Genomic DNA, 27,789 nt, shown 5'->3' on the forward strand with positions numbered 1-27,789 from the left:
TTTGAAGGCAATGATTAAATAAATGTAGCCTTAATCCAATCCAGGAAATGCCTCAGATAGCCTGCCATTTCCTAAATTCACATGAAACTAAAAAGAAAAAGAAAGGAAAATACTATCAGACTTGTAAGATTCTGTCTCTAACTTTTCTAGTAAAGGTAGCTTTACAACTTCATAGTGTCTGGTTCTTAATCTGATTGTCAGTCTTACATGGCCAACAATGCCTGAAGACTATTTTCAATGTAATTAAAACATTATTGCATATTTTCTGTGCAATTTGTTCCTAGAAATAAATATACATGTGCATCTAATTCAAACAACTAGTTTGTTTTAGTATAAAGAAGCTTCAAGAAATCCCATAAAAATATACATCATTCAATGTGTTATTTAATGGAGTGAAAATTAATTTTTACAATTTTTTTCAAGGAAGGGTTCTAAAAACTATTTGTTATTACACCAGGAAATCAAATCTGCTGTTCTTTTTGCAATTGCACAACATTTAGCTTGGTATGGTAAATCCACATCTGATCATATACCCCTTGTAATCAGGGGTGGGATTCAAATTTCTTAACAACTGGTTCTGTGGGTGTGGCCTAATTTGTGGGTGTGGCTTGGTGGGGATATGACTGGGTGGGTATGGCTTGCTGACTGGCCATGTCTTGTATGTAAATATTATAAATATTTATGTAAATATTGATTTTTTTCATAAAAAAGAGCAACTTTTACTCAAAAGCAGGCAAAGCAGGCAGGCAGATTGAGTTGCTCACAGAATCACAGATTCATTTAGAGATCTATCTATCTCCAATTGGCTACCTGAGTTTGCATTGCAAATAAAAGCTTGAGTTCTAAGGAAGATTCAGCTCTGCTTTTAGATTAGCTAGAAAGCAAGAAATCCAAGGATTTCCTGCTTTCTGGCTAACCTAAATCTCCCAGCAGAGCAGAACAGCTGATGTTCGTGGGGGGTTGAAGGAAAATACAAATTACTAAACCAGGCAAGTTGGATGGCTTGCATGCCAGGTAAGGAGTGAGTGAGTGGGGATGGGCGGGGCCAGTCAGTGGAGCAGTTTGCTGGTTCTCCTAACTACGCGTGTGTGCAGCAATGTTTGCAAGAAATCAGCTGTGCCACCTGGACAGCTGACTGCGCGCAGGTGCCCAGTGTTTTAAAATCCTCTTGTTTCCTGCTTTTTTAACCTCAGCTGTGCCGTGCAAAGCAGCTGAGGATGGAAAAGTAGGGAATAAAGGACAGCCTAGAGCCCGGGCAGGCGGGTGGGTGGGCAAAACACCAAACCAGTTTGATGTCAGCTGCTCTTCACAGCTACAGCTCTATAGAACCAAGTTGAACCATAGCATCCCACCCCTGCTTGTAAACCCAAAAACTGTTAACTTTATATTTTCAAAAGTACATCTTGTATACAAACATTAAAAAATTTTCTGCATGAATCTTATCTAGCTAAGCAAAAAATAATAATCCTTGCAATCATAAACTAACATCATAGAGCAATTATCTCAGTTACAAAAATATTTAAAACGAGTTGATGATCAAGTCTTGTTTTGACTTGTTCAACATCAGCTGCCAACTTGCTTCTTGATCTCTGATATAATCCTCTAGTTTCTCTGCTTGCTGCCTCTATGACCTATTTCACACATCTTTCCATTGATTGGGCATGACAGGGCCACTGTGGTACTTGCATTTATTCATCAATGAATTTTTTTATTTCTGCTGTAGTTAGGTTGCACATCAAAGGTGGCTCATACACACCTTCAAATCAATCAGCTGCAGTAGAGTGGATGCTTTGGCATTGATTAAAGGCTTTTTTCTTGCACGTACAGAAAAATGTCCCAGAGCGTCATCATCTGCACCCCTCAATTCAATGATCTTTTGCACACCAGATCTCCTCTCTTGAATATTATCTGAACACAAGAGTGTCTGTATTATCATTTCACTGAAAATGTACCATGCTGAGCGCTGAATGGTTGGCAAAATATCAATTACAGCCTTCTTTTACAGTCTGACTTGCTGCAGCTGGAGCAACACATGACATGGGCCTTCAATCCAGGAATATTTTACTTTCATGTTGAACCAGCAAGGGTAGTACACACCAATGATGTATTTCATTATCATTTCTAAGTTTTGGAGAGTTTTGCCCTTAAAGCCACATTTTGAAACCCATATTCAATAAAGCCTATATGCAGTTGTCAGCTAGTGTGAATGGCTTTTTGGACCAATTTCCAGAAGAGCCAGATCTGTGGGAATTTTGGATCAGTCGAGAGATTCTTTACAACACTGCTACTCAGTGAAATGAGAGGGTCCCCAATTGAAACTCTGGTGAATGAAGGATCAATGTCAAGTTATGTTGCGGTGTTTAGCATGTTGCCAATTTTACCTGCCCATTTGTTATTATACAAGGTCTTCCCATCCAATTTTGTAATTAAGTATTGTAGTGGTAACTCATTCATGTGGAGTGCACACACCAACCAGATGAACTTATGGTCAAGTTTGACCTCTACCCAGTGCATGGCACTATATTGTCAGTATTAACATTTGTAAAATATCCTCCAACGGCCTTTAAGCTTTTGTCAATGCCTTTCGGCTTCATGAAATATACCAGATTATATGCAATCACTTCAGCAGGTTTTCCTGTTTTGGGGCCTTTTTTATGGAGTGAAATGATAAAGATATCTTCCATCTGACTCACTGCAAAGAATAATATTCTTTGATAGTACTGGGGAATTGCTGGTCTGAATTGTTTGCTTTCGGTATAACTTTAGTTGCATCTATACAGCCATTGAAGAAGATGCATTCTATTTTGCCCTCCTTACAGAGCTCATCAAATTCTTCATATTTTTTTCCTGGGATCTCTTGAGTTTATTGTGCTCAACTACAAGTCTCTTGTGTTCTTTAGCGATCAAGCCAGCATCTATGAAGGCAGTTGTGGTAATGGCAGAGACCAACAGCATAGCGACATTTGTTATTTCTAATCTATTGTATTCTATCTTTTCTTTTGAAGTAGAGGCACATATGTTTGGTCTAAGGTCTCTTCATACTTCCATCTTATTTCTCTTCCTCTTCATCATCAGTCATCTGTCCTTCATTTTTATCATGAGAGATAATTACTTCATTTGTCAGTATCAAAATGTCTGGAATACTTCTCTGGTAATATTTAGCGAGCCTTTGTCTCTCATTGTCTTGCTGCTTTCCCCTTTTGGCTAGTCAGCAGTATTAACACTCTCAGACAAAATAATGTTTAATAAAAAGAGAAAGACAGCTGAACCTGTGAAATGAAACTAACAAAATAATAAAAAGTTATGATATTTATGTAGTTATTTACTAAGGACATCTAAATTATTTTAAAGTAACCAAAATATCTTTACAATCCTCAAGGTATGTCACAACTTTTGAGCATCCCTAATATTTGGAAATTGAAAGCTGAAAAATTTGACATGCCTTAAATTCTTTTTAAAATTACTTTTTCCATGTCTGATAGTAATTGTATTAAATTGAAGTTTGATTTGTTATTTGATATAAATAGAATTTATCTGAAACTATTTGGTTAAAGGCAAGAAGACTATTTGATTTTTTTCAAAATTCTTTTAAAATTTTATGTTGTCCTTGGTTATGCATTACAGTGTAGAATTTCATATGTGACATGTGGATCGATTGGTAATTGTAATTTTCAAACCAGGCTGCAATTTATTCTTGTCTTCCAGCACCAATATTTGCTTATCTTCTCTGAGTATTCTAGGCTGTGATTAATGGTACATCTACACTATCTTCAACTATAATTGATATAAGTCAGGTTTTGCATCAAAAAATGCAAAAAATATAATTCAGATTAAAGAGCAGTGAATATGAAGACCTGTAGTTAAAAGAAAAAGTAATGATAGGAGTAATTGCTATTCATTGGAGAACCTATAAAATTTGGATTTCAACCTCTAGACTTAGCCAGGCTAATTTGAGATCAATCATCACTTTTTAATCTAACCCTATTTTATAGGATTGTTAGAAAAATAAAAAAAATGAAGAACCTAGATCCATAGTTAAGTAATTACACTTAATGGTTTCAATGGGATTAGAATTACTGTATGTTATATGTATTTTGCCATAGTATACAATTTGAATATCTTGGAAGAAAAATGTGTTCATGACACACATGTACATATATTCATGTATGTAATTTTTTATAAATAGGACAACATAATAAACTACAGCAAGTGAAGGAGAGAACTTTTTGCAACTGGAATTTGTAATATTTAAAAGGTATCATCACACTTTAAAAAATGATGCAGTTGGGAAATCAAGAGTCATTCAGAAAAAAATTACTGTGGAAGTCCTAACATGTAGCAAAACTGATTAATCATTTTTTAAGTAAACAAAGTAATATTCATTGCCATCTGAAGAAAGGGGAGACTTTCTTTATTAAATTCTGAGTCACAAAAGATCTAACCACACATCTGGAAAAACTTGTCAAAATACTTTACTAATAGACTAACTCAACTGAATAAACAGAAACAATTGCTGTTTGTTCTTGTTACTAATCTCATGTCTTTATCAAATACATGGCCATATATATTACCTCTCACAAGGAAATAAGATTACAGTACGTATTTTAATAATTTTAGGAACACTAACATTTCTAAATAAAGTATTGGACAGGCACTAGTGAATAGGATAAGGATATCAAAATAGGAATTGCCTTTCATTGGAAAACAAAACTACTTTGGTTTAGTGATTATCAAGCATGAGACTATCACTTAATTATTACATTTTTTCAGGAGCATAGATTTTCCCCAAGTATAAATGATACTCGACTAAAATAACCTTGTCTGTTAATTATCCATAGTGCATAGGTCAAGTATTGGTACATGCTGAATTTTATTATTGCTAATTGCTGTGACACCTCAAAACAAATTTGGAAAATTGCATTAATGTTCTGAAGTCTCTTGTTTCTGAATTCAAGTATAAAAGCAATATAACTAAACTACAAGACAGCATCTTAAGCAATTTCTTCCTTTTTTCAGTGGTTTCTTCTTTGATAGTTCCTTGATTACAGCACCAAATAAACAATCAGGGAAGAAACAATTCTGTCATCAAGAATCATCAAAACAAACCCCCAACCAAGATTGACAGGGCAAGTTACTGAATATAAATAACCAGTATAACTTCATTCTCCCATAAGCTGATGCTATTTCTAGCTTTATAAATAAATATTGACTGGAAAAAAAACCAAGTCTAAAGAAAAGCCAAGAACTAGTTTCTATTCTTTATTAATATTTTTAAATGTAACAGAGGGAGAATGAGAAATACAATTGCCAGTATGAATTGCTGACAGTATAGCCCTTCCTTTTTAAAGAAAGGAACACTGGAACATTTCTTTCATATACACCTTCCCATACTTATACAGCAGTCTTAAGAAACATTGATGTCTGAAATGGCAACACCCTCTATTCAAGCAAGATCCTGATTTAGAAAAAGAACTTGAACCTTTTATTTATTGAGAGTGTTGTTTATTGAGTCCTGTTTTCAACTATATTGAGTAAATCTTCCAGAAGATGCCAGTGGTAAACCACTTTTATAGCATTGTTCTGAAAACTACATGGCTACAGTCTCATGAGTTCATTTCCATTTGAGTGTCTTTATTTTGCTTTAATTCTCTTCAAAGGTTTCCAAAGAAATATATTTTGACCCTACATGTGCTCTGTATATGTCTATGTACAAGAGAGAGAAAATAAATTATGACCCAAAACTGGTTACAATTTATTTATTAGATTTTCATCTTTCCCTTCATTTAGTAGCTCAAGGCTTGGTCCTCTGTTTTTCCTCAAGCATAATCCTGAGAAGTAGCTTTAGTTGAGATAGGATGATTAGCTCAAAATACCATAAATTCTGGGATAATGGTGAAAGACCTAGTAAGTTCTTGAGTAAGTCCTATGAAAGATAGGACAGTGATTGCAATTACTAGAGATGAAAGAGATGAAATCTATAAAAATTAAATGGAGTAAATTGTCATTTTTAAAAATGTTACTCAAAATTATATAGTAAACTATATAGTAACTACTACAGTATATAATGTATCAAATGAAGATACATTAATAAAATAAATATATTTTATTTTAAATTTCTTTTAAATTAAGCTACCACATTTAGATGAAACAATTTTATTCATTCCACTATTTGAGACTGAGATTAAACAAATAATTTTAAAAATGGCAGTTAGATAGATTCAGGGGTGGGCTTCAAAAATTTTAGCAAAGGGCTCTCTGCCCGGTTGCTAGTTGGCTTCCTGCACCACAGCATGGGAGGCGTTTTTGCCTTCCCCAGGCTTTCCTCAAGCCTTGGGGAGGGTGAAAATGGCCTCCCTGGGCTGTCTGGAAGCTGGAAACAGGCCTAATTTTTCACCTCCCCAAGCCCTGCACTTACCTGCATCCAAAATGGGCTGTGTGGGGACTCTTTGGAAGGGGGGGCAAGGCCAACCAGGAGTGAGATTGGGGGGATCTCTGAACTGCACAGAATCTTAGCTAGGGGCTCTCCTGAACCCCTGCAAACCCCCAGCAGCCCACCCCTGGATAGATTTCCTATCAAGTAGTATGAAACATTTATAGAACTTTCAGGACCAAAACTTTTTCAAGTATATAAATATTTGACAAGGGAATTCTATCACTTGTATTTTAATCAGGTTTCTATTAGAGTTATATCAAAATCAGATAAAGATCATACTCAATGAGCTAATTATCATCCAATCTCACTGATTAATAAAATATTATGGAGTCATCCTAAAGTAAATGTTCATAACCTGTTTTCTCCTACTTTTCCATGATTCAGAATGACTGGATAATTCAACTTTTTAATATTTGCATGGGACCCTTGTCTTACGCTATTAGGCAACATGGATCTATGGGGTACATAACTCAGTTGAACACATAGGGGTTTTATTTACCGATAATATTCTTTTGTTTATTTCTAATCCAGTGTTGTTTATGGAAGGCAAATACATTTCGTAAAATAACAGAATACACAACTAAATAAATAGGATAAAATTGGGTTTCCTATCCATTTAAGGAAGTTAATTCTGTATTTGGACTGAATCTATTAAATATTTAGGTATGTGTATACCAAAAGGTATAACTCAGTTACTAACATGCAATGGGATTATTTAACCTTATTCTTTTATAAATATATTAGAAATATATACATATTAATATAATATTTGCAATAGACATACATACACACACATACTGTAGAAATGAAATTATTTATTAGTATGACACCATATTATTTTTTCCTTAATTGAATTTCTTTCACTTTTTGTTAAAGCACTTGTATATTTTGTTTCTTTGACTTTATATCTATCTTCATCACTATAACTTTTGTGTATTGCTTCTTTTTTATTATTAATTAAAAAGCAATAAAAAAATAAAAAAATATTGCATGGCATTTATAGCATACCTTTTTTATTTTTGCTGAACAATCTATCCATAAGCCTGAAAAATTATTATACTTGCAGTTACACATTGTCTCTCTCCGCCACCCAAGAGTCTATATGGAATAGTTTATAGGAAATGCATCCTCTTTTTCCCCCCCTGATCCTCCATTCCTTTCTGTGCTTTTCTACCATATTTCAACAAAGTTTCTGGAACCCGTGACTTTCATTCAGGTAGATATTAAATTGCCTTTAAATTATTATGCATTATATAATCAAAAACTATTTGCTCTCCTAATGTTCAAATCTTTCTGTAGTAATGGGAGCAAAATGGAGATGAGAAAAACATTACCAAAACCTGTAGTTTTCCATAAATTTTTATTTAGTCAAAGATACAACATCTGAATAGCTGAATAGCTCCCCGTTCCCATGAAGTTTGATTATATTAGATAATGAAGCATTTCATTTAATTAATTAATTAATATATAGCTGTAATCTTGATAATAAATTTTGTGATTTAATGTACAAGGCACAGTATTTCTACAATTAAAAACATTGTAAGAAATATGCATTCAACTTCAGATGAAAACCAAGAAAAATTAAATACATGATCATATTCACATTTTTCATTTACACAAATATTAAAATCATAATTTAGGTTAAATCACACAGAAAGTTTTTATAGGATCTCTTTCTTGGACCTTCAGTTATTAATTGAAGTTGACATTTCCCACAAAAGTTAATGCATAGTAAAGATAATGTATTGCAGTAACTGTAAGATTTTGTTATTATCAGTGCTTGTCTGTCATTATTCTTATACCCATTATATCCTTTAGGGTCATATGTAGAACATTCTATTGAGATCATTGTCCAATGCAAGTTGGGCCTATTTCTTTTCTATATTTTTCACCTTACAAATTATTATTTTTACGAAATAATACTGATTAGTAAATGATAGATACAAAGATTGCCAGAGACAGTCCATTAATTTCATTTACCTTAATAGCACTTAGATCTTAGCTTGCTGTACAGCTGTATTCAGACGGATTATAAATGTAATCTTTTGCATCATTAACTTGCTTGATTAATCTAAGACAGCAAAAGCATAATTATAGAAATCCAGGACTTTGAGCATTCTGGTTAATGATATAGATTTTCTCTCCTCTGTTTGTATTATTCTAAGTACCACAGATGAAAAGAAAAGCCAGATATTCATTCTGTCTTGACAATTATCATGCATCATGTTGTAGTCCTTTTTCATCTCTCAGCCATCCACCTTCGTGACAGAATATCATGCCCAGCTTTTAACAAGGGCAATTACTAGATATTTGCATAGTAATAGACTACTATTAGCAGTATGCTAAAGCTGCTCAAAGAGCATTAATGCAACCACCAGTTAGATGCTTCTTAAGAAAAAATATGTGCTATGCAGTTGTAACTTTGGTACATAAAGGATACATCATGGAATTAATTGTCCTCCAAGTATGAACAATGCCAGTATTTTTTTTGTCACTTCACCTTTGAGATGTTCGAGTTAGACACCTTTCTTGAAGATACGCCAGGCAAGTTGGATGGCTTGCATGCCAGGTAAGGAGTGAGTGAGTGGGGATGGGCGGGGCCAGTCAGTGGAGCAGTTTGCTGGTTCTCCGAACTACGCGTGTGTGCAGCAATGTTTGCAAGAAATCAGCTGTGCCACCTGGACAGCTGACTGCGCGCAGGTGCCCAGTGTTTGAAAATCCTCTTGTTTCCTGCTTTTTCAACCTCAGCTGTGGATGCTCTAGTCCCAAAAGTTTGCATTTGGTAAAAACAAAACAAAACAAAAGGACATATTTTCAAAGATCTCTTGTTGTATTTTTGAGTTTATCCATTCAGAATAGAAAGTACAGTTTTTTGAAAGGCCATTAATCATACACAAAATATTGATTCATAGAGCTATAAGTAGTTCTTTATGTCCAAAGTGAAGAGATTTTGTTTATTTTATTTATCCATCCCATTCTCTCCAATTATGCTATCCCCCACACATTTCTGTGTCAGTTGGAGTGGGAAAAATGGCACTTGAAATCTTGATTCTGAACCAAGATTTAATGAATTAGGAAAATTATGGAGAATGGTGCATACTCTGAAAGACTTGCTTATTGTTTCTGAGACCCCCTATTGATTCATTCATAGTTGCAAGTGGCATTTACTGGTCATTAATTGGTCATAACTGTATTGTTATTGTAGTACTGTAGTATTATTTAAGTCATATTCCACAATTCTACTCAGGGAAAACTCAAGTTATGACAGTGTATTATGCTCAAATTGAAGTTTTAATATCACTTCTGAAAAATTCTATTAAGATCTGATGGAATTTTATTAAGATTTATTGTTCTGAATTCTCAAAAATTGCACCTGATCATGTTACTTTTTGATAGTGTGTATCAGTAAAATATTTGAATCATAGGATATAGAATATACTACTGTACAAGAAATATTGTCTTTCTTGTATAGCATATAGTATATAATACTGTATAGTATAGTATAATAAATAGTAAAATCATCCTATTTATTTCCTTTTCTGACATATGTAAACATAATAATAATAATAATTTTGCATTAATTAATTTTTCAAAAAGTTCTTTTCCTCATTTTAATATGTACCGTTCACTTAGAAGGGTGAGATGGGATGAGCAACAATTAAAATCAATGTAATGTAAATTTTTAAAAGAACAAAACCCCCAAGATTAACTGATATAAAACATTGGCTCATTAAATCAAGATCTTATTTATTTTGGTAGATTGGGTTTGTGCTTATTGGACATTGTATATTCTTTAATGTTTATGTTATTTTTAATGTATTGTTCGCTGCCCAGAGATGCAAGATGACACCCATATAAATAAATTAAATACATAAATAAGGAAGTAAACATTATAATTTACAGCAGCATCAGTTAATATTACAATTTATACTGATTGGAAAATAAAATAAATGTTTGCTAAATGAAAAGTTCCCAACTGGCTAACACCTCCCCCACAATATATATTTACAGGCAAATTGATATGAGAGAATATGGTTTCTAAGGTAACTTGGAGCTAAATCCTTTATAATTTTAAAGAACATTATCTATGAAATACGTTCAGAAAAAGTTTCATGGATTACTATGTAAGAATTTTATGTGTTAATTATTCTGTATGCGGTTTTTTTTACAGTATATGTATCTACAAATAATACATGGAATAGATATCTTTTAAGGGTTTAGAAGTTTCATTTTTGTGTGATAAAATGTAGTGGTATGCTTTTCATAACTTTGTATCACACTGGATATCTTTGGCCATTGATATAAATTGTAATAGTTGACTAGAGCCTGTATTCATAAAATCTTTCCTTGTTTCTCATATTAAATCTATTAGAAGATTCAAATTAATGTGCATTGGATAGTTGTAAATGACCCTATTTACCAAATATATTAAAATGATATCTATGACAAAAAAGAATAATATATGATCTTCCTTCTTTTTATTGAAGGGGAAATGATCAGATAAAATATAACACATTCAATCAAAGAATAGAAAACCACTGAAGCATTCTTGACCACTTAGAAATCTAGACAATTAAAGAGTGTTACGGAGAGACACAGGTTGGGAAAACCTGCCCTACTTACCTGTTTTATCCTTGGTGTTCTCTGACCTTGATTGTTTTCTTGCAGATGTTTCATTACCCACATTAGGTTTTTAACATTTATTTGGAATACAAATTATTTTATTTCTAAATATTTCCAACAATATTTTCACACGATAATGCATGCAATAGAATGTGATGGTGTCTTAATATTTTCAAATCAAGTATTCATCATTTATTGTGATCACTGACCAATTTTGAAATAATAATTTGCAAAATATTTTAGCATACCTAAATAATATTAAGATGAGTTGCTATCTGTATTATATGGAATGTCTGACCATTTTCATTAGAATAGCAGGCTGAGGTGTTCTGTAGCTTAGACTACAGTTATTAGTAACTAAGCTTAGTCGATATAAAAAATACCTAGTTTCTCTCCAATTGTTTACCACTTTGCTTTTTTTTAAAAAAAAACACCTAAATATTTCCTTACTGTTTTTGAATTTTAATAAGAATGTTTCCTGTAGGGTCTAGTCATATAGAAATTAATGAGGTCCATAAACCATATTCTAGCTCCTCCAAGGATTCTTTTTTTAAATCAATTTTATTGAATACAAAAAATTAAAATATACAAATATACAGACTCAAAAAACAAAGATTCATACAGACAAACGTTACCATAATCTCTGTGCTTAAACTAATTAAACTTTCCTTCAATACATTTGACAGTGAGTTAAATATTTCCTAAATTATATTATGTAGCAGTTATATCTTATTTCCTATGGGTTCTCTGTTATTCATATTCTATCAAACATAATGTTCTGTTGTTAATATTTGTTGTTGGATTATACCTTTTTTTTATGTTCTAGCCAATCATACCACTTATTCCAGGTCGAGTAAAAATTCCTCCCCCTCTTTTCCTTTTAATTTTAGTGTGATTTTTTTCCATTTCTGCACATTCACAAATGTTTTGAATAATAAATTGTATTGGTAGTATATTAGGTGATTTTCTGCAAGGATTCTATATTAGTTTGCCATTAATGATTAAAGGCAATCCTATCATTAAAAAGCTATTATTTGGCTGTAGCTGTTCTGTCATTAAAATAACTATTGTTGACTATTTGTCCAGGCATTATCATATACTGCTTATGTAATATTGCTTTTGCCACTTGATGTAAATATGGTATTTGTTTGTTAGCTAGCAATTAGTTTTAAGAAATATTGATATGTTCTCATTGCAATCTGGTAACGGCCATGACTATGACTTTGATGTTTTGGCAAAAGCACTATGATACGTATAGTAGTGTAATTAGCATTTCTAAATAACTCTTTAAAGTAAGCAGCAAACAAGACAATCAAAAAGACAAAACAAAAGTTATGAAAGAATTATCTGTTTTGCTTGGGAACAAGTGTGTAAAAGGGTTAGGATTGTTGAAAGGCATCTTGAAAGAGTTGTTTTGCAATATACAGCAATGTGAATAAAGTATCTTTCTTTAAATAATTAACCAAGCATATTATTTGCAAGAATCATGCAGATGCTTCTGTAGCTGCTTCTGGCTATATGTGCATTCATGGCTCGGTGTGCATATTCTCGAGAGAAGTGATTTATCAGATCACTTAATTGGATTATTTTACTCTAACTATGAGGTAACCGTATAGCCATAGCTTGCTCTGTAATCTATACATTACTATTTTCTTCAATAAAATGAAATAAGCAACCTAAAACAAAACAAAGCAAAAAAGCTCTAGTGGATTTGTTTTTTTCTGCTTGTGGCAGCTAACTTTTTGTGACTCTTGCTTTTTAGAGTACAAATGCCTTTGAATTCTCTAAAGTAAAATTTGAATTCTCAGCTCAATTGAAATGGGTGATTGTAAGTGGGCCCTCGGTGGCAACTTCTATGATCTGAAGAGCCTCAGACACTGGTTTTGGACATTTGTTTCTGCCTTATAGCATTATAAATTTATTCTAGCTTGTAGGTTTCCTTTATCACCAATTCTAGGATATTGATACAATTATACAATTTTGTATAAGATTGTGTTTTCTCACATTAAAACATCTTGATCAAAAGTGGGATTCAATTTTTTTTTACCACCGGTTCTGTGGGCATGGCTTGGTGGGTGTGTTTTGCACACTTTGTGTGCTTTGTGCACGCACAGAGGGTTTTCTACTGATTTTCTCCTGCAATCCTGCACTCTCCCTGTGCCTTCAACAGCTAACATGCAGCAATCTATTTGATTATTGTCAAAGTTGAGGACAGGAGTTCATCTACCGCTGCCAAATTTACTTTTTTTGGTGGAAACAACTCGTCATCTTCAAAAGAAATAAAAAACCTAAGATAAACTTAATATCTGGAAATGTATTAACTCATTCTTTATCTAAAGATAGCTGCAAAACGGTAAAACCATAGATACTGGTACAGTATTTTAGAAACATTTCCATGATAAAAAAAATTGTTTTCTCAACTTGGGTGACCTGCTTACAATACCTGAAAATGGAAGTATGAATGGAATAATTTTCATGTTATAATTATATGAATTATATACTTCACATTTAATTACAGTATAAATTATATAAATCATGATTAATTATAGCTAAGGTAGCATATATTAACCTGCATCCTTTAACTCCCTTTTCTTATACAGTGTCTTTAGAATTTTCTTCTTCTTCTTCTTCTTCTTCTTCTTCTTCTTCTTCTTCTTCTTCTTCTTCTTCTTCTTCTTCTTCTTCTTCTTCTTCTTCTTCTTCTTCTTCTTCTTCTTCTTCTTCTTCTCCTCCTCCTCCTCCTCCCTCCTCCTCCTCCTCCTCCCTCCTCCTCCTCCTCCTCCTCCTCCTCCCTCCTCCTCCTCCTCCTCCTCCTCCTCCTCCTCCTCCTCCTGGTTCTTCGTGCAGTACCTCCCCACGCTTTGTTTTTTTCCTCCTGGGCCTCAGGCAAGCCTCTTGTGGGGGCATTTTTGCTCCAGGATTAGCCTGAATAGGTAGGGATGTGGTTTCCCACACAGGGGTGGGGCGGAGTCCAGCCACACTGAAAAAAGACAAGGCATCTGCAGGCTTCTTACAGCGAAAATTACTGACCTCCAGCTCTGCTCCACTTCTCCAATACACTGCTACCCTGTTTTATGCACCAGCTGTGCAGGTGCACCCCATTGCCTGCTATGCTGCTCTGCTCGGACTTGCCTGGGCGAGTCTCTAGGTGAAGTGGCAGTAGGCAATGGGGTGTGCCTGCATGGCTGGCACATAGAAAAGGGCAGCAGTGGCATGTTGGAGAAGTGGAGCATAGCCAAAGGCTGGAGATTGGTACTTTTCGCTGAGAGAAGCCTGCAGCCACTGCGTCTTTTTGTGTGTGTGCGGCTGAACTTCAGTGCGGCTATACCAAAAAACCACACGGCAGCTACAGGCATCTTGCAACAAGGGGTGCGAGATGCGGGCTGGTGGGGAGCCCAGTGGCAATGATGTCTCTCTTCCCTGGCAGTCAGCCGTGGGAGGAAGGTAAGGTCATTGTGATAAGATGAACTGGGGAGATTAAGGGCTAGGGCCTCTGAAGGAGGGGAAATGGGGCAATGTGTCATGCTTAAGAGAGAGCGAATGGCCAGCAACTCTGGGGCAAGGCCAGAGTCAGGGAATGGCACATTCCCCAATCTGGTCAAGGCGGGCAGCAGTTCTGGGGCCTCAGGGAATGGTGCATCCCTGGGGCCCCGGCTCCCAACCCAAGGTGAAGGCCGAATGGGCAGCATGCATTGCTTACCTTTGGTGAGTTGAGCTCACTGGGCATCGGTGAGGCGACTGGCGAGGTGGAAAGCAACAGATATAGGGTGGTGTGGTGGGGTGAGTGTCAAGCAGATGGAAGGGGTGAGTGAGTGGCAATGGGCGACTGGGTGTGGGGGCGTGGCCAGCCAGAAGTCACTACCAGTTTGGTGACCCAGCCAAATTGCCGCTACTGGTTTACCTGAACCGGTGTGAACTGGCTGAATATCACCACTGAAGCAAGGCATCCAAGGGCTTGCTGAAAATACCTTAATTAGATTGGAGTCATTAGCTCCACCACAACTAGAATCACTAGGACTAGTGTTTTTGTTTGTTTGCTTGCTTCTTTGACTAGAAGCCATAGAAGGTCCTGTCCAGATCTAATTTGATTGATTGATCCTATTGTATCTTATTCTTAGATGCCTTTAAGACAACCTGAAAATCAGAGAAGTTCATCCTGTACTTTGAAATCAACCATATGGCATCTTTTTTTCCCATCCAGGACTTAAGTGAACAATGTTTAACTTCCTAAGATCAATTTCCTCTCTTTTCTTAAATATGATTGCTAGCTGTAAATCAGCATTCACAACATATCTGCATCACTCTGTAAGGCAAGAGAAAAATAAGATATTCCTTCCTATCTAAACAAATTAGTCTGTAGCAGTCTGATTAGAACAGTAAAGCTGAGAGAAACAGATCTCATAACTTTGTTTATGTTAAGTTCATCCTAATCTGTAGGTGGAGTCTTGATTGTTCTATTTTGTTTTTTCTTGTATTAAATTACAAAAGCTCTTTGCTTTGATAATTTTTCTGTGTAACTAGAGTCCTTCTGTGATCTTCTTTTCCTACGAAGAGTGTTCGGGATCCAGTCAAAATCAACAGAAACCAAAAGACTTGAGGAAACTGCATGTCTGTATTCATATCATTTTTTTTTTCACAATAGGAATTTTTCCTTTGAGACTAAATTTGCTCATGCCTTCTTTGTATATTCTAATTTTTCTGGATATTTAATTTCAAACTTTTATCCTACCTCTCCTTTTTTTTTAAAAATTTTTTATTTTGGCGGCTGATATCTATTCAATAGGATGTTTGGATCTTTATATAAACAGATCCGCATGTTAACCAAAGTGATCAAGAAAAGTGGATTTGATGTGGATATTTCTACTTTGACAAATTCACTTTGATTTAACAAGACAGAATTATTTTTCCAAATATAACTCCATCAATTGCAACATTTAATAAAATCATGGTAGACAAATGAAAATGTTGGAATTATGTTAGAATATTACTGTTTTTCTTAGAGCTTTCTTCCAGGAATGGTTTCTCATCCATTAATGTCCTAGGTAAAAGTTAAGACAGTGTTCCCAACATATACAGTATCTATAGGATTTGATGTGGTAATTGGTATAATTGATATACCAGCAATTATACAAAGGACTGAAAAAAATGAGTAGTTGGCAAAGAAAATTTAAGAAAGGCGTTAAAGACTAAGGAAATCAAACTAAAACTAGACTTAGTTCACAACAAGATCATTTACCCAATAGTTTGTACTTTTCTATAGTTATAAATTGTCTTTCCTTCTACCCCATCTTTTGTTTTTAACCTTTAATGTTTTAACTCTGTTTCTGAGGATCTCAATTCCATCTAACTTCAATTGTCTTAGTCTTCTTCTTGATTCATACTCTCTTCATTTATTCTTCCCTTCTCACTCTTCATTGGTACATTCAAACACAGGTATAAACACACATGCATAGGCATATGCATACCTATCTTTGTGCAAACATATTCAAAAAGTATAGGCCCTATATTTGGGAAGTGCACAAATTTAATTTAATCTTGTTCACCGTGGTAGCTTAATGCCTAGAAAACAACTTTTTCCCCTTCTTATTGCAGATGGATCCAATTCAAAAAGCTGTAATAAATCATACATTTGGGGTTCCTCTTCCTCACAGAAGAAAACAAATCATACCTTGCAACATATGCCAATTGAGATTTAATTCAGATGTAAGTAAATAAGTTATATCTTTAACATGCATGCATTAAATACATGTATTTTCCAATGAAAGTTGTGTGATAGCATGCTCCATTAGAATAATGGATATATTGTATGTAATTTCTTGATATCTGTTGGCCCAGCTTTTATTCGTAGATTACTTTTATGAGATTTGAAGTTTTTCTGTTGTTTTATGCATATATATTGTTGCCTTATCATTCCATGTGGAATGATGACTATTTGCTTCTTTTTGCAACTGCATTCCTTAAACATTTGATGTTCATCTTTAGGGAAGTGGGATCTATACCTGTGGTTGTTTATGCTTAGTTTTGCATGTGTTCTATTATAGCTGATTAAATTTTACTAATAATAGAATTTGACTACATTGTTACCAATATCTCTTCTTCCAACTCAATTTTAGTGACAGAAATGCAGAAAGTAAAGCCCTTCATGGACTGTTGTATATCAAAATATGTCATTCTATTTGTGAATAAATTCATGGCACACCTATCTCCTGTGGTTTAAAGCCTAATCTCACATCCATCTTTCTCCAGATTTAGTGGCTATAAATTTGTACTGGGGAAAAAAGTATTAAAATAGATAGCAGAAAATGTAATCTTCTTGTGCTCTTTATCTCCAATACTAATTCTGAAGCAAATAATAAATACACAATTCATTAACATATTATTATAGTATCATAAGTTATACTTTTATTATGGAGACTCCAACTTATTGTTTTGTTAGTACCTTATCTCACTCATTTGCTTTTATTGTGGCTTTGTATGTTTAATTTTGCTGGTCGTTGACCAAATAAATATTATTGCATACTACATTATCATTATTATTTTGCCATACAATTATTATTTTGATTTAAGTATTGTAAATATTTTTAAGGTTAAAGTTTTTGGGGTTTGGGGAAGAAACCACATAGTCAGGTAGAGTGTTCCAGACATTGACCACTCTATTGCTGAAGTCGTATTTCCTGCAATCAAGTTTGGTGCAGTTAACCTTGAGTTTGTATCTATTGTGTGCTCTTGTATTGTTATGGTTGATTTGTCCTGAAGATGTACATGATAAATAATTTAGACAAATTTCAATATTCTCAGCAAGATAAAAAAAAAATTAAATTAAATTTAAAAAGTTTTGAAATTATTATTTTTCTTGATGCAGAAAAATCCTTTGATAATTTGAAATTACATATCATGTTGCAGTTTTGAAAAAGATTGATTGAATGCAGTAAGAGAGATGCAAAAATGGAAATTTCAATTGAATTAGAATACTATATTTGCTGTAAATATCATTCTAACAGTAAATTGGTAAGGATGTTTTCTTTCTAAATTATTCCGTATTACTGATAATTAATTGGATAATTCATTTTTTTAAAAAAATTGGAAATATAATGAGCAGATGAAGTCATTTTTATGCACGATGGCACTGTTGTAAGGATGAGCAATTTTGAAAAATAATTCATATAATGAAACAAATTTTGAAAGTTAAATTCTCATTATAACTTAAATATTTTTATTAAATTTTACTAAACCATGCATTTTTCCCCCACAGTATGCAGGCAGTCCTCAACTTACAACAATTCTTTTAGCTACCATTCAAAGTTACAATGACCTATGACCAACTTACCATTGCAGGATCCTGATGATCAACATTCAGACTTTTGGCAACTGACTCATATTTATGACAGTTGCAGTGTCCCAGGATCATGTAATCACCTTTTTTCAAAGCAGAGTCAATGGGGAAGCCAGATTCATTTAACAATTGTGTCATTAACATAACAACATCAATGATTCACTTAACAAGTGCGGCAAGAAAGGTCATAAAATGGGACAAAATTCACCTAAATTCACATCAATTTTAGGCTCAATTTATAAGTAGAGGACCACCTGAATTGTATTAGCTTGCATACATGTTAATTGCTGCCAGGATATTAAATGCTTTTTATTGAGAAGGTTCTTTTCTTGGAAGTGTAGGTTTGATGTATCTTAAAAGTAAATTCAATGTAGAATTCAATTCTAATTTGAAATTGTTCAATGGACTTTATTTATAACATCCAAACTTAGTTTTTTTCTTAACTTCACCTTCATGGAAAATTAGATTTCAGGTGTTTTGTTTATTATAGTCCCAATATGACATGATGCCGTTGTGATGACGTGAGTTTTGACACCTCTGCTTTAGATTATCTTGCCCAGCAAGACATGCATTCTCCCATTCCACCACACACTGTTGGTAGTCTCATACAAAAAGAGAATTATAGATAGTTTTGTTACCAACCTGCCTTTTACATGGGAAGGATTTTAGGGTGAAATTCCCTAAAATAATATAGAAAAACAAGGAATTATTATAAAGAAGAGTTTATGTAGAAAAGCCTATTATTTTTCAATTAAATTCCCAATTTTTCAGGCGTGCCTCATTACCCTTTCAGAGGCTTAGAAATATGATAAAATACTGCCTAATTGCCTAATTGTTCAAAAGGCAAGTAATTATATAAACAAACTTTATGTAACTTTTGTTTTAAATGAATTAGTTACCATTTGGTATGCCAAGTACATAAAGCTTATACTATAAAGGATAGATTACATGGGGTATATTTAAAAGATAAAACTTTATAAAAGGCATTTATGCTGATCAGATTTCTTGGCTAGGAGTACATCTCTTTAAGAAAGCAGTAATAATAAAAGTTTATTGAAAAAGAAGAAAATAACATGTCGTAAGTTAAGTAACATTGGCAAAAACACAATTTTTTCCAAAATCCTCATCATTTCTCAAAGCTATTATGGACATATATATTATATATATATATATTATAATATATATTATATATATTATGGGGGCGTGCATAAGCGCACCAACGTGCCTACCGTCCCTGTCCTATTGTTTCTCTTATTCTTCTTTTATTTTTCTTATATGTACCCATTTCATGTATTCACAACTATGTATACACTTATACTTATTATCTTGTAAACAATTGGCAAATCAAATAAATAAATAAATAAAAATAAATAAATAAACATTCCAGACTGTTAGTTTGAATGTCTCACTTGATCTCTGGGAGTGTAAACTGTAACATCTATTATTGGAGTAGAAGGAACAATGGTTTATCCATTAGCAGGAGAACTCCTGAGAGAGAATTGAACAAATAACTTAACAAACATAGTATCCAACGCATATGCCTGTAGGTGTGCTATGAAGCTTAAATGTCTACAGTATTAAAATTTTGAAAGAAAGAATCTTTTATAACATATCATCAGCTCAGACCAGTGCACAATAGTCTAATCTTGATCTTTATGAATGATCCTATTCATTTATGCATGAAAAGGAATTCTTATGAGATTATTTTGACCAGATAAGGAAGTTATGAAATTCATTAATTCTCAGTTTCTATCTTAGACTGTTTATGCTGAGAACAGAGAAAAAAGTGGAGGAAAATAATGTATGCATATTTTTCACACATGCATCTGAGCACAATGTATTTTTAGTTTATGTTTGTTTCTTCTGTTTTCTGATTTTCTTTTACACTGCAAAAGTGCAAAATAATTGTGAAGTTATTTATGCGGAATTTGTAAGCCAGCAAAACATTTTACTGTAAGTCTAGTGTAACTATGAATTCTGTAGTTGAAGTTGCAACTAACTGTAAATCCTAGAGATAATTTTTGTGGCACCATTAAGCAGAAATTACTTTTATACTTGGGTTAGGAAAATGCTTTCAGAATCAATTCATTTCAGAAAAGATAACTTTTGAAGATAACTTTTGAAGAAAGTTTTCTAATTATAAGGTCTAATTCTGAGGAGAAGTAAAGCACAAGGATCCAAAATCATTTATGTTGGGTTTTTTTGTAGAAGCCTGTGAATTTTTAGAACATTTGTGTGTCTGTTTCTTTTTTCTTATACAAGGAAAAAAACTAGCATTTAAGTATTAACTAATGCAGTTGAGATTTGCTGGTAAAGATATAGCACCCTTGGAGAGGATTTACTGAGTAGCAATTTGCATTAAGCTTCTCACTGCAGCACTAGTTTTGTAGTCCATGCTAAATTGCTAAATAAATAAAAGTACCATCTAAAACTACACAGGCACACAAAACACACAAGACAGCAAGAGAGAGTGAGATCTATCATGTAACCAGTCCTAGAAACATTTAGTTTAAATTTGCAAATATACCTATGAGCTAGTCAAATCTGAACCTGTCTTTACCTTTGATTTATAGTGCTTCAAGGATACAACACCCTTTATTTTAATGTCTTGCATAAAGGTCAGTCTTACTTCTTACCAATTTATACAATTAATCTAGTATAGATGATAATTATAACAACCAGAGAAAAGAAAAGAAGAGAAGAAAATAAAATAAATAAAAAGATATACTAGAAGTGCAATGAAGTGGTGGAAGATAGTGAAAGAATGTAGATTCTTTGAAGACCACTGAAGTTAAAACTTGACTGTGGGACAGGGGCTTTGATTATTTAGAATAAAGTTATAAATAATATCAACATAATAAATAATATTATTTAGTTATATATTTTAGTTATAAATAATATCAACATGGCATAGGTAACTAAACCAATCTCTATAACAATATTACCCTTGACCACAATGCTATACTTTTGCTAGGACAATTGAAACAAGCTCTTTTTTATTATTAGGCATGTTATGATTTCAGTACTTAAATAATATAAAGCTGTATATCCCTATTTTTAAAAAATAATATTCAGACTTGATATATTTCTTCTATTATGGACTGGAGCCTTGTTCTTCAAACATAAAGAGATATTCTACTGGACTAGCATGGTTTTCTTGCTGAACTTCACAAATTACCAGATCAGGAGTAGTGAGATAAACCTATTCACGTGCTCTTGTAGGATGCAGAATAGACTGCAGATAAACAATAGTTTATAGAAGACAACAAGCAAATCCCCTGTCATTTTTGATCAATGATGAGAGGAAAAATAGAAGTATTGTACTGTTCAGTTTTTAAAAAGGCCTCTTGTATCCTGAGATCTTTTAAGGCCATTCTGAAATTATATTTATGAAAGAGAAAGAACAATGTTTTTATTCTATCAGAATTGTTTGTGTTTCTGCAGGACAATGGATGGTACTTCAACCTGTTCGGTATTAAATATGCCAATGTATAATTTCCTATTTGAATATTAATTTTATAGAGGATCTTTTGGATCTTTTGCCACAAAGTAGCAAAAGGAAGTCATACTGTTAAAAACCATCAGCCTAATGAGCACTAGCTCTAATTTTATTGAAAAATTATAGTAACAAGATCTTGCAAGTTTGGAAGTACATCTAGTGTCTCCTCCCACTATTCCAACTTTAGTAATCAATTAAATAGATAGCAGTGATATTCTAGACAGCATACCTCTTCTGGTTCCTTGCATTGCTTTCAAAAAGAAATGCCACAATGCACTCACTTGGAAATAGAGAGGCACTTGGGGGCACTCTTTCAATCAGCCATGGCATAAGCCTTTTAAAGGATGGGACTGCTTAATGCTTTAAAGAGAGGTGGTTTTCAGTAGTATAAAATATGAGGACCCTAAAAAATTAGGTTATTTGAACCTAAGACCTTTTTCTTTTTCACACAGAATAATACAATGTTTCATTGTTTTTTAGATTTTTCAGAGAGCCCTTGCAGGATGCTACTATATGGGATTAGTATTCTTCTAGGAATGTTAGAATGAAACATAAACATGAATGACATACAGTGCTTATTCCAGCCTTTTTGAACATTGATCTATCAAGATTTCATAGTATACATCTTAATACACCTGAGCATTAGTGTCATACCTATTCTGATGATTTAGTGGTATTTATATTTATACATATTACTTTATCATTGTAATAAAATAATAACATGAACAAATTTTGTATTATTTCCCCAATAATAGATGATGCTATGAATCATTAGTGTGGATGCAGGTGTAGTTTTCTCTTCAATAAGCTTCTCAGAATCATCTTTAACCACAATGTAGTGTTGTTCTAATACATTATGGGCTTAGAAAACTGAAGGCTCTCAGGCAGAAGTTGTAGGAACTTCAGTGACAATTTTTCCAATTTATTCTTCTGATTCCTGAGAATTAACAATGTGCTGCCACATGTTGGTGGCTTGTTAATGGACCATAATTGGGATGACGAGGACCAGGGGCATTTCAGTCCAGTATTAGTGTATGTATTTGTAGTAAATAATCCAGTATGAAGGCTTATAAATCAGTAGGAATAAGGGTCCCTTTTGTGCATAATTAAAACTTGGTTTTATAGATAATTCAGCAAATATTTCCTCTCTATATTTAATGTTGTTCCCTTTTATATTTATGGACCATAATTCAGTACATTAGCAAATTTAAATTATTGGAAATAAAAGGATTTAAATATAGTTAAATTATACTGTACTCATCTCCTTCTAAGTATGATTTAGTTGCTGTTTCCATGAATTTTTATTGTATTTCAATTATTCAAAATACAAAACTCAATCTGATTTGAACAGGGCGTGTACAGAATAGAGAAGCAATGTGGATAGTATATTAAAGACAGGAAAGGATATTTTCAGGATAAATGCTGCATTAAGATGCTCTTGCTCTTAAATTAGTTGATTTTAATAGACTGAATAACCTTTGCTATTGAAGTATATTTAACTTAGGGATCAATAATATTTCCTAAAGTCTTTACCCTCATTTGTTTATAGTAATCAAAGAAAGGGAACTTGATCAGAGAAAAGGCTCAAATTGTCTCTTTTCTTAGAAATGCATAGTGTAACAAGTAAAACTCAGGTTTAATTCTGTTCATTTTTCTTAATCAATTGGAATATTGAGCCTTTGGCATTTACTTTCTGAAGTCAAGAGGCATCTTCAAAGTTTTTTTAAATAGCTGGGTCCATCTCTTAAAATCAGCTCTATGAAAATGGGAAAGTAAGAGGGTTTTTCCCTTCATTATTTTAAGCTTATTAGCTATCTTCTTAACTGCTTTATGGTCTATTTTCTGTAAGCTACAAATCTTGTAAAGTTATGGTGGGTCTACTTCCCAGACTATCAATTCTTCTGGCTTGATCTGAACATCTTAAGCCATTCCTCATCTGTTTTCTTCTTAACTGTGTTGAACAATTAAAGATGGATCAGAAGAAAATTGCTGTGATCAGTTGCACACTCAGAGCCCTAGTTTCCTATTCTCAGGGAGTTGCATATAGCCTGATAAGTCTGATTTAGGAGCAGGCAGCATCACAGATATTGAAGGTCTCTCCAATGCTACCCAATACATTAGATACTAAATACAAAGTGGAGTAGTGGAAATTGCACGTGGATTTCCTCCAAAAATTATGTCACAATTAATTTCATCTTAACAACATAATTAATTTTATTTCAGGAATATTATCAGCACATCACGTTAGTTGTTTATTAAGTTGATCAGTAACATCACATTCAGTTTTATGATACATTATTGAAACAGGAAAGAGCTGCAGCTCTTTCAGTCTCCACTGAATTGTTGTAAGATTGTAGTAATTAGTGGCATATAACAATTACAGCATAATCCCTTATTTTATTTTGTGTGTGTGTGTGTGTGTGTGTGTGTGTGTGTGTGTGTGGATATATAGAGGGTTGAAAAATTACCTTCTGGATTTATACTGCCTTTTTATGGGCAAAAGTATTTGGCTTAGATTTAACTCTAATGTTGTATGAATCAGTTTTATTAAAGAAACTGTATGGACAATATTCACTCTAAGCTATAAGGACAACTATGAGCTGTATAAATTTATAATATTCTTTAAGGCCATATGCATTCTACAGAATTTATTACACAATATTCAAGGTTTACTCTGAATACAACATGAAATAGCAGTACATTCTCAGTTTGGAGCTATGCTTTATTTCAGCATGGCATATTTTGTTTGTTTATTTTAGTTTCTGATTTGATGTGAATTGCAAATGAAATTAAAAGACTAAAATTGCCATAAGGGAATTACTTTCCCTTGAATATAACCCCCAAAAGTCCGTTTTAAATGAATTCCCTAGGGCTGTCACAAATAGTTTTCCTGCAAGAATAAGCATGAAAATGTATTCATAATGTTGACCTATAGTCTTAAATAACAGAAGTTTTAAAATGACTTTTAAACTATGTACATGTTTTTCTATTAGATTTCTAGAAATGTAAGCATTCAGTTACAGGAATATTTGATTTAATGTTGTATATATGTATTTTAGTTTGTTGTAAACATAAAATATTTTTTTATACTTGCAAGGAAATATTGGGGGTTAAGGGCTACACTGGATTTGTCCTTTTTTTTAAAGGACTCTTTATTTTCCTCTGCATCAGTAGCCTTGTCATGATAATTAACTTTTTTCCCCAGTGAAATGATGCAGTTGCTAAAAAGATAGATCTAACTATTTTTAGTGAGTTGAATTTAGTGAGCTGAATCTTTAGGGGATGATTAAGAGGTGCAGGCTTTTGTGTTTGTTTAATATTTTAACAAGATAGTTCTGTGGTGCTGATCAACATGCATTATATTAAATCCAAAGAACAGAAAAAAATTATCCTTCTGTTCAAAGCCTTTATCATCAAAGATGTCTTCTATCCATTCTCTAGTTTTCGGTTTTTATTTTCAATGTAAATCTTGCAAAATTAATTTTATTTATACTTAGATGAATATGAATGCTAAATTCTAACTAATATCATGTTTCATTTTGTTGTATAAGTATTCAGTAATTATTTTCAGACAATTTCCAAATGATGCAGTTGCTAAAAAGATAGATCTAACTATTTTTAGTGAGTTGAATTTAGTGAGCTGAATCTTTAGGGGATGATTAAGAGGTGCAGGCTTTTGTGTTTGTTTAATATTTTTACCATTTTCTGTTGTTTTATAGTTACTGGTTTTAATCTTGCGAGCCACTCAGAGTTGTTTAAGATGGCTGGCTATATAAGTCTTTTAAACAAACAAAATGAAATAAAATAAAATAAACAAAATAAATTCTGCTAATTATATTAAAATGCATAATCCTTAGGAATAAAAAAAACATTAAACTCTGTCTCTTGCTTTATTTATTTTATATGGAGATTAAAAAAAAATTTTTTTAAAGAATTACACACTGCTTTTACCCTTAATAAATGTATTCTCCTACTCATGTTTTTATTTTTGGATTTGCTTGAAGTAAGATGTTGGTATTAATGTTCTATTTTAAGTACTTTAATAACAATCCTTGAAATATCAAGAGAATCTGATGATAGTTTCTTCATTTATAAGTATATACAAGTGACTACACCTATCATTGGTGCATCTGTATTTCATCCTTGTGTTCTAACCTGCTATTTTATTCAGCAATTAGTTGGAAAAGGACTGGAAAGCTAAAACTGAACTCAGGTGGAGATGGAGTAATAGCAGAGGCAGCCACTGTGGATAATTCATCAGGTCTTCTCCTTATTAGGGGATCTTTCTGCTGCTTTCTTCTGCTATTTCTCAGTTCACCAGTTCTTTGTCATTTCCATGAAAGGAAAAGGGCTTCTTTTTTCTTTCTCTTTTAACAACAGTGAGTTCACTAATACAAAAATATTCTTTGAATTCTCAAATTTCTTTCAGCCATAAAAGCTTCCTTACAAAACATACAATATATTTAAGGAATCAGTAGTCCTATTCAGTGGTGGAATTCAAATTTTTTTACTACTGGTTATGCGGGCGTGGCTTATTTGGTGGGCATGGCTTGGTGGTCATGTGACTAGGTGGGTATGGCTTAGTGGTCATGTGACTGGGTGGACATGCTTGATGGTCATGTGACTGGGTGGGCATGGCTTGGTGGTCATGTGACTGGCTAGGCGTGGCCAACTCAATGTCACTCACATCAAGGGATGCCTCACCTGGCCCCTTCCCTCCCAGCCAATTTATCTATAGTTCTGTAAAAATGTTGTTCACCTTTTTTGACTTTATTATCTGCATACTATAGATGTACTTTCATGGACCATTGAAAGGCAGTAGAATCACTCTAGGTGTAGGGACAGTGTAAAATATTAACACATGATAAATAATGGAACAATTAAAAATAATAGCACAGAGTTTTCTCTGTCTCTCTCTCCCTTCCTATTTCTTTTTCTTTCTTTCCCTTTCTTTGTCTCTTTCTGTCTTTCTCTCCCTTCCTTTCTTTTTCTCTCTCTCTCTCTCACACACACCACACTTCTCTCCCTATTTCTTTTTATTTATTTATCTTTCTTTCTTTCTTCCTTCCTTCCCTCCCTCCCTCCCTCCCTCTCTCCCTCCCTCTCTCTCTCACACACACACCTGTCAGCCTTCATTCCCTCTCACTCCAGGCACCTTACTCACAAGGGGAAGTGAATCCAGCATTATAGAAGTTCTGCAGGTAAACGGACTTGCATTTGAAGCTCCTGCAAACTTCCCCATGGCTAGATTCCGCCCCCCTCCCCCAGCGTTCTTTCCCTCTCGCTCCAGGCACTTTACTCACAAGGGGAAGTGAATCCAGCACTAGAGAAGTTCTGCAGGTAAACGGACTTGCATTTGAAGCTCCTGCAAACTTCCCCATGGCTGGATATCCCCCCACCAACGTTTTTTCCCTCTCGCTTCTGGCACTTTACTCACAAAGGGAAGCGATACTTCTAGTGTCCATGAAGAATCCAGCCTTGGAACAGTTTTGCAGGTTAACGGACCGCTGCTCTGCCCACAGTCATGTGTTTTCAAGTGGCTGCTTGAAAATGCATTGCTAGGGCGGGGGAGCAGTCCTCCTTTAAACTGGGGCAGCGAGCATCGGGTGGATGAGGCAAGCGAGTGAGCGGAAACTGGGCAACTGGGTTGGGGGCATGGCCAGCTAGATGTTGCTACCGGTTCGGCGACCCATGCCAAATTCTTGCTACCGGTTTGCCTGAGTAGGTGCGAACCGGCTGAATAGCACGTCTGGTCCTATTCTATAAGAAATATCCTATTCTGTTAGAAGCATTCAACACTATAAATTGTTTGCTTTTTTATGTCAAAGGTTTGCTATACTAACAGCTTTTGAGCAATATTTGATAGATTATATTATTTGTAATGTATAGCTGTATTGAAGT

General features: G+C 33.8%; 1 protein-coding gene and 1 long non-coding RNA gene across 5 annotated transcripts in view; one reads left to right on the forward strand and one right to left on the reverse strand.

The window, feature by feature from the left end:
• Nucleotides 1-18,408, reverse strand: part of LOC148128803 (uncharacterized) — a 36,950-nt gene extending 18,542 nt beyond the window's left edge. Inside the window, exon 1 of the long non-coding RNA XR_015746003.1 lies at nt 18,384-18,408. This is a non-coding gene — a long non-coding RNA (uncharacterized LOC148128803). The remainder of the gene's footprint in view (nt 1-18,383) is intronic.
• ZNF385D (zinc finger protein 385D) overlaps nt 1-27,789 on the forward strand; it is a 212,894-nt gene that overhangs the window by 83,240 nt on the left and 101,865 nt on the right. For 2 of the 4 annotated variants that reach the window (XM_087947593.1, XM_087947596.1), the window contains exon 3: nt 16,649-16,759. The exons of the other annotated variants lie outside the window; for them this stretch is intronic. In XM_087947593.1, the coding sequence (XP_087803719.1) occupies nt 16,649-16,759 (111 nt within the window). The remainder of the gene's footprint in view (nt 1-16,648; nt 16,760-27,789) is intronic. 4 annotated transcript variants of the gene reach the window in all.

Source organism: Notechis scutatus, chromosome Z (assembly GCF_049901735.1).
Source record: "Notechis scutatus isolate UNSWTSFEM ecotype Mainland chromosome Z, rNotScu1.2, whole genome shotgun sequence".
NCBI lineage: Eukaryota > Metazoa > Chordata > Lepidosauria > Squamata > Elapidae > Notechis > Notechis scutatus.